Below are 8,463 nucleotides of genomic sequence, written 5' to 3' on the forward strand. Positions count from 1 at the left end.
TCTTTCAAGAGTGACTCAGCAGCTCCATTTCCCCAGATCAACCACGGGGCAACAAACAAACAAAGGAGGAGGAGGCCTCTGAAGTTCTTGCAGGCAACCACTGCATTCTAGAGCATCTCCTCCCCTGTGTGCAACCATAGTGTACACACACACATACTTGCATACAACTTTTTCATGGCTGAATACAAGTGGCAGAGGCACTCCAGGATAGGGATGGGAAAGTCTGTCAGTGCCAGTTCTCTCAGTTTCTCATTTTTCCTATCTTAAATTCAGTCCACCACGTTTCTGCAGCAATTTGTAATTTTTTTTAAAAAAAAATCCTCATGAAAATTCTCCAGCATTTTAGTGTGAATTTCTCCTAATAATTAGATTTTTGTAGAGAGTTTTGACTAATGTACACATTCTTGCAAGCAATTTCCTGCCATAAAATGCATTTTCGTATGTTATGTTTACTTATATAATCATTTTATGCACATTTCTCCCTAACATACGCATTTTTGTAATGATTGGTTGGCAAACTGCATTGCAAAATTAAAAAAAAAACCGAAGGATGGATGTGTTTCAGTTCTCACATTGTTTCATGAAGTGCGAATTTGATAGATTTGGCTTGAAAGGAGAAGTGAATCAAATTTCTTGTCCATCCCTACTCCAGGATTCAGTATCTGGCACACAAACATGAGAGTCCTTCCAGCTTTTGTGTCTCATGGCTTGTATGGGGAGTTAAGCTGCAGAGGTTTATGCTCGCCTAATTTCCCACAGAAGCATAAAAGTTTTTGAAAAGGACCTCTTCTTTCTTTCTTTCTTTCTTTCTTTCTTTCTTTCTTTCTTTCTTTCTTTCTTTCTTTCTTTCTTTCTTTTTCTTTCGATTGCCTCTAAAATATTGATATTTTATTAAATATTTCCTTTCATTTATTGATATTTCCTCTCAAAATATCGCTATTTCATTTAAAATTATCAATATTAACGTCAATAGTTTTTACAAGGGGCAAAACACCTGCTTCAGTAAAAGCAGTGGCTAGTGGACAAAGGACAAATTTGAATCAAAATCAGCCTGTTAGGTCGACTGAGTGCTTTGAAACTGGCACCAGTGAATGGATCCCTTCCCTACTTCAGTGAAAATAAAATTACATAAGGCTATAATACTATAGTCCCTAGCAAGGTGTCCCAGGTACCATAGTCCTCAGATGTTGGAGAGAGAGGTCCACACCATACATTTACAGCTACTTTAAACAGTCATGGAGAATCCTGAGAATTGTAGCTTGGTGACATCAGTACCCTTAACAAACTACATTTCCCAGGAGTCTTTGGGGAAATGGATGGTGTGGATGTGACTAGAGCTCCAATGTTGTAAAGGGAGATCCAGTGTCAGATGACCCCCTCTGATCCTGCTGGCTCCTCCAAAACCCTAGCCCAACTGCCTTTGGAGCAGAAGAACCAAAAATAGAACCAAAAAGGCAGCAACTGGAATCCAAACCTTGTAGGAAGTAGCTGGAACCCAAAATTACCTGTTCACCCAATATGCCCCCAAACTGGTGTGTGAGAGAGAGATTTCTGACCATGCGTAACTCTCTCCCTTGCTTTTCTTTAAAAAAAGAAATATCTCCCCCCACTTCTTTTTTTTTTAAATTGTTTTTTAAAAATCAAACCAGGGAGAAAAATCACAACAGGAAACAAGCAGAGGAACACAAGAGTTCCTTCACCCTCACATTACAATGTCTGAAATCCTCTAAGACTGCCCTCTTCATGGTGACAGAGAATCCCCCCTCCCCGTCCATTACGGAACCCCCTCCCAGTGCAAGGTCACAAGAGCCAAAGCCTGAGCACCTTCAGTAGCTCAGTAAGCCATTTAGCCTAGCCTCTGGGGTTCTAGAATAAGTCAGGAAAGGTTGGGGAAATGTCACTGAGATGTAGATGCAATCCTACTCTGTTTTCAAAATACATACCTTTGATTCTCACTGAAATGCTGAGAAAATCCAACAAACATTGCTTGGATAATTGGGAATGAAAGAATAGTGTGTGTTGTTAATTAACATTATTTTGTAGTATATGATTGAAAGTGAATTTTTTTCAAATTGCCATTGGAATCATTTTCAATTCTAATTTATTTGCTTATTTTTTTTAAAAAATCCATCACATTCTAAGATTAAATGACACAGCATTTGCTAAAGTACTTGACTAAAAGCATTTGTCTTGATATTTTCTATTTGAAAAAAATAATTCTACCCCCATGAACTAATATCTTCCTAGTAAGAGTGAAGTTCACCAAGATCACTTGCAGTTTTATTTATAATTTCTGTCAGTCAATATTCTTACCAGTGCGTATCTAATCCATATTTTCTAATCTCTTTGTAAATATTCTTAATTGTCCAAGAAATGAAAATTGTCGTATGTATTCCACCACCATGAAAATAATTTCCTATCCAATAAACTGTCATTAGAAGAAGAAAAAATTGGTAGAGGAAATGCAATTGTGGCACAGTATCAAAACATTAATCTGATTAAAGCTGTTTTGTAGTGATGAAAACTGGAGATGCAAATAAACAATTTTTTCTTCTGACGTTTCCATCATGCTAATGTTTCTGTCTTCTTTATATTTTCAACTGTTAGTTTCACAGAGCATTGAGATTAACCAAATACATTCACTTATGATTTTAAAATGTTCCTCTGCCTAAGGCATTGCCACATCTTCCACATGGCAAGGTTGGGGTGTTGTGTTTAAGATTTTTTTTTATCGTCAGTGTCAGTGTGATGTAATGGTTAGACTATTGGACTGCGACCTAGAGACCAGGGCTCAAATCCCCACTTTGCCATAAAGTACACAAGTGACCTTGGGCCAGTCACTACCTCCAATCCTGCCCTTTGACATAAGAGATGTATATTTTTAGGATCCACCCTATTCTAATGCTGGTAAGTTGTCTTAAACTGTTTTAATGTTGTATTTTAAATTATTGTAAAATAATTATTGCCCTGGGGCCTTAGGTGAAGGGTGGGTAATAACTAAAATTGTTATTGTTATTATTAATAATAAAGTACCTAACAGGATTGTTGTAAAGAAAAAATGGAGAAGGGAAAAATAATGTGCACTGCCTGGGACTCCTTGGAGGAAAAGCAGGACATAAATGTAATAATAAAAGAAGCCTATCTTGATATTAAGCAGTATATAAATTAATAAATAATAAGAAAATAAATAGAAATAAAATTACCTACTGTTCGAGGCTTCAGCTGATCTCTTTGAAGCAGGTAAATTTTTAATGTAGGCTATAGCTTTTAATGCTCATCACCACTCAAGGTCAGGCCCAGAGCTTGGAAGTAACTAGTTACAAGTAACGGACTACTTGTAATTCATTACTTTTTTGAGTAACGAGTGGGTAATTCCTTTACATTTTGATTGTAATAGAACTAGGAGTAATTTTACTACTTTTGTGGAGTAATTGTATCGTTTTAAGAATTACTTTTGGGCATTACTTGGGGGGGAAGCAGGGGGAAGTCTTCTGCTCCTCTGATTTGTGGATGAAAATCATGTGCCTCAAACTGGGCTTCTGTACAGTGTCGCTCTTCCCTCATGCTCTGTGGGTGGGTAGGAGGCAACGAGGGAGGAGGCAGACAGTGAGACGGAGTGGAGTGGAGAAAACAATTATTTTAAAAAACAGATAGTGGTGGTGAAGAATGGAGTGGAGGGAAAAAGGATCCGGAGGTCAAGAACATGGATAAAGGAGGAGAAGGAGGCAACAGCAGAATGGAGATAAAGAACTGTGGAGATGAAAGATGACAACATGTTTTGGCACACAAAGTGGCCTCCACCACCATCTCTGGCTACTGTGCTGCATTTGCAGTATTTAAACTTTTTTGCATCTCGGGAAAATGTTTGCTTGAGTGAGTGTCCCTTAGCTGGTGGCAGGGCAGGGTCCGGGAGGTCGTTAAGTGAGAGACATTATGCTGGCTGGCTGAGGGGGGGGGGTTGCACTTGGTTTGACGTGCAAAGATCTGAGTAGTCGCCTCAGCCTCCCTCCCCACCACCCTTACCAGTGGACAGACCACCATTTGCTATCTTATGAATAAAAATAATTATTCTACTGCCTCTGTATGTGTTTGTTTATTTTTAATGTTGTTTTAGGCTACTTAGATGTGCAGCAGCCAAGGCCAGCACCTTGTAGGCAGTTTTTTTAAAGTAACTGAAATGTAATTGTAGTGATTACTTTGGAGGGAAAGTAAAGTATTCAGTTACTTTCAAAGCAATTGTAATTGTAACGGTAATTACTACTTTTTTTGGGCCATGTAACTGTAACTGTAATTTATTACTTTTTAAAAGTAATCTTCCAAGCTCTGGTCAGGCCCTGCAAGCTGCTGAATGTGGTGTAAAATAATGAGCAATGTTCATCAGGTGACTGTGCTGAACATATTCTGCATGTTGTGGATCACTCACTTCCAATAGGTTTTCCTCCCAGGTAAGAGGATATAGCATTGTGTTCTTAGTGTTTTTAGAGCAGGGTTCTCCCATCTGGTGCCTTCCATATGTTGCAATGGTTACCAGTATGCTAAAACCTGATGGTATAAATAAAGCCCTAAATAACTTTGGACTAGCCTAGCTGGGCGACTGCCTTTTTCCATATGTACTGTGGTCTTCAGGAGACACTTTTGACTGTGCCACACATGCTCTTAAAGTCTGCTGCACCTGCTTTGTGGAATCCCCCTCTTTGGACAGCCAGCAAGTTTCTACTTTGCTATGCTTTCCAGTGTTTCTCAACCGGTGTGCTTCCAGATGCTGTTGGACCACAACTCCCATCAGCCTCAGCCAGCATTGCCAATAGTCAGGAAAGATGGGGATTGTGGTCCAACAACATCTAGAGGCACACCGGTTGAGAAACGCTGCTTTAGACACTTGCTTTCTTATGCTTCCAGGGCTTTCCCTGTAGTGTGACCCAGCCATGTTGCCCATCCTACTGAAGGTGCTTTACTGGTTTTCTGCATTTTATTCTGCATTTCCTTTCAAGTCTTAAAATATACACCACTCTGATACTTTATATGTTGAGCAGTATTGAAATTCCAACAGAACACAAAAATAAAATATGCTGCCATTAAGAGTGATCTGACGTGGAAATAATTTTGGATATTATAAGACTGCTGACATTTTGATGGGATGGACTCTGTTCACTCCATATTCTGCATATGGTCATTATTTGACTTAGGCCTTTCTGCACCCAAATAGTTGCAGCATTACAGCTGAGCTAGCTATGAATTATTATTTATATTAAATGTATAGCCTCCCCCTTCAAGCCAAAGAATTCCAAAGTAGTGCACAACAATCTATTAAAGCACACTTATCAGTACAAGAAAACCATAAAACCAATAATATGTATAAAACGAGAATCCAAAGATCAAAATGTCAGAAAATGAACAACAAAAAATTGACATAGAGAATGTCAATTTTAAGGGTAAAGTTGTGTACATTCCATGATAAAATAAAATTATGCACCAAAAAAAGCAAAATTATGCAACTTCTATTATACATGCAAGGTTTTATACTCTCCTATTTTGCATAGTTTAGTCTGCAAGGTTTACCACCTTGCATAACTGATTATGGTTTTGCTAGCCAAAGCTATGCAGGACACTGAAGCCCCAATGACTGGAAAATATATTCAGCCATTCCTTTAGCTTCTGAGATTTCCACAGGATCAATGCCCACATACTTTCTAGCATGTCTTCTCAACTATAAATGCTTGAAACTTTCTTCTTAAAAAGAAAGGAAAAAAGTTGAGCTCTCAGGAAATTTAATTCTGTGACCTAAACTACTTTCTAAGCCTTTTCTGCGCTTCTGTGGAATTGCAACCTGCAGCCCTAATTAAGAGCCTTGAAGATTTGTTCTAGCTCAAACCTCTTTCACAATAACTCAACAATGCATTCCCTGAAATTAACTATTTATTGATAAGATTTCTTACCCACACATTACCATAAAGTTCCAGGGCAGGTTATAACAGTGTAATATACAATTATAAGAACAGGTGAAAGAGTTTCAGTTATAAAACAAGTAAAACCAAACCAAATGGAACAGAACAGTGTAAATTCAACCAAAGAAATGGATCCCACAAAACAAAAATACATTAACAGTCAAAGGTCAGGGTAAAGAGCATCTGGGGAAAGTGATACAGTGAAGATTCTAGGCACAGCTCTGTGGGGAATGAGTTCCACGATGTAGAGGCTGCTATACAGCATGCCATCTCCTGAGCCGCTATTCCCCACACTTCTGAGGGTGGTGGAACTACCTTTGTCAATCCTAACACCTGAGAAGGCTCATAGGGATGAAGATGGTCTTTCAGGAGGTGGGTCCCTCAACATTTATTGTGGTTCTTCCGAACTAGCATCCAACTCTCCCAACTCTACTGGTGTGAGTTCAAAATGTTTCAAAATGTTTCAAAATGCAGTTTGGAATTAAGACATTCTTTCCCTACAGGCTTACATGTGTCTGCTTAAATAATGCTGAAGGCAAACAAGAAAAGATAACTGCCATCCTTATTCGCTTCTTATGAACTTTTAAAAAGAATCTGGTTTCCTATTATTGGGTGCAGAATGCTGGACTAGATGGATCTGATCCAGCTCACAATTCTTACATTCTGAGCTACAGTTGGACTGTTCATTGCTTGGAATTTATTATCCCAACTGTAACTGTTTTCACTCTCAGAACAGCATTTTAAAACTGGAGAGCAAATAATGTTGGGGAAAACCTGTGGTCGCTCATCTTACATGCTAAAATCTGTGCCGTGTTATATGATTCAAAGTCATTTTCACATGTACAGTACAATTGGCAGTGATTTGTTCAAAGTCATGAGCAGACAGCATATTTTAATGTGCAAATTCAGCCATGTATGGGGTTTGCTTTCCATACAGCTCTGAAAACAAGAACTTGTTCCAGGACCTTCAGATTTGAGTTTTAGAGCTGTTTGGTTTATATTACAAATTTTTTGCAGGAACAATGCATCCCTGTATAATTCTTCCAATCAAGTTTGCAGTTCTTGATTCCTTGAAACTGAAGTCCTTTCCATATCAAAGCAGGCATTATAGTTTAAGAGGAGTAACAGTGGGTTGTTTTCCTGTGTTACCAGCTTGCCTTACTTCCAGCTTCACAGTTTACATGGCAGTTAGACATTCTAGCAAGTCAAACGCTGGGTCAAGCAGTTAGTCTTGCTGTTGCCCAGTTTTTATTTTCTCAAGTGCCACATATATATTTACTCATTCATTATTCCTCCTGTTGAAAAAAAAGAATTATTTTTTAAAACTTATTGAAAAAAAGTAAACAGGGTGAGGGGGTTGATAATGTCACATGTAATCTCCAATCAACGTCATCCACAGCCAGATTTTGCTACAAACTTAAACAAGCCTTTATATCAGTGCTGGAGAGGAAAAGTTATATTACTGAACAGAGTGAAAGTACTTCTATGCCAGACAAACTGTTTTTACCCTAAAATTGCTGTGTTGCTGTGGAACATCTGACAAGTTAGTTTACCATTGCACACAGGGAAGAATTTGTACAGCTGATTGTTTCAGTTTTGGATTACTTGTGATCAGGATGAAACCTTGTGCCACCAAGGTAGAAAGTTGAAATGTCAGACACAGAAAATACTGATAAGTCCAGTTGGGAAAGATTTCAGTTCTCATTAGTATCTCACACACAAACAAGGAAATGTAACTTAGAACAAGAGACAGCACTGACTTGGCTGCATTTAGGTGAACCTCCAGGCAAGGATTGTGGAAAATGGATGCATTTTGTTCCAGATTTTGGGCATGCCTGAAAAGAAAATTGAGAACTGAAACAGAAGAGACAATCACCACCACCAGAGGAACAGAGCAACCCAGGATAATGATGAGGAGTCTGTAATACAGGGTCATATGGACCAGTATTTTTTGTTTTTTGTAGTTGTTTGTAAGGTTAAAGTCAGAGGGAGGGACAATCGTTTGATTGTTCAGGTATTTGGTTGGATTTCCTTGTGTTATTTTTGTAAATGCCCAGAGGACAAGGATCGTTGCTCCAAAAGAAGCCAGCACAGAACCAAGGAGGAACCAATGCACAAGGCTAGAAAATTTTAGTTTCACCTTCAACAAAAATGATTGCTTAAAGTTGACAATCTTCATGCAGTAGAAAACACTGAGCCAGGCGGTGAACCAAAAGCTCATGGCAATATCAAGGGTTAACGTGATTTTTTGCACCATGTAAAAAGTTCTGTAGACCTGCTTCCAGATGTGTGAGATGAAATAATCCAGAGTGATTGCAGTGGAGAAGCAAAGATTGGACAGCCCCAGACTGACCAGGATTTTACCACTTGGCATCAGACTTCTGCCTTTCATCCAATCAGCAAGATTCACACCAACAATAAGTCCATTGGTGATGATGACCAAGAGACAAAGAATACCTGAAACAGTGAAGAAGAAGCTTATGGATGGAGTAATGTAAAATATCTGGTTTCCAGACAT

The 8,463-nt window shown here is 38.6% G+C and overlaps 1 protein-coding gene across 1 annotated transcript; it reads right to left on the reverse strand.

Annotated features, from left to right (window-relative positions):
* Positions 1-7,494: 7,494 nt before the first annotated feature.
* LOC133376890 (taste receptor type 2 member 40-like) lies at positions 7,495-8,463 on the reverse strand. Its single transcript, XM_061609812.1, has one exon. The coding sequence runs from the start codon at positions 8,461-8,463 to the stop codon at positions 7,495-7,497; it is 969 nt and encodes a 322-aa protein (XP_061465796.1).

The sequence above is a fragment of the Rhineura floridana genome, chromosome 1 (assembly GCF_030035675.1).
Source record: "Rhineura floridana isolate rRhiFlo1 chromosome 1, rRhiFlo1.hap2, whole genome shotgun sequence".
Taxonomy (NCBI): Eukaryota; Metazoa; Chordata; class Lepidosauria; order Squamata; family Rhineuridae; genus Rhineura; species Rhineura floridana.

What these genes read in the sequence shown, in the direction of transcription:
- LOC133376890 (XM_061609812.1), bottom strand. Translation starts at nt 8,463, where the DNA reads ATGTCTGGAAACCAGATATTTTACATTACTCCATCCATAAGCTTCTTC.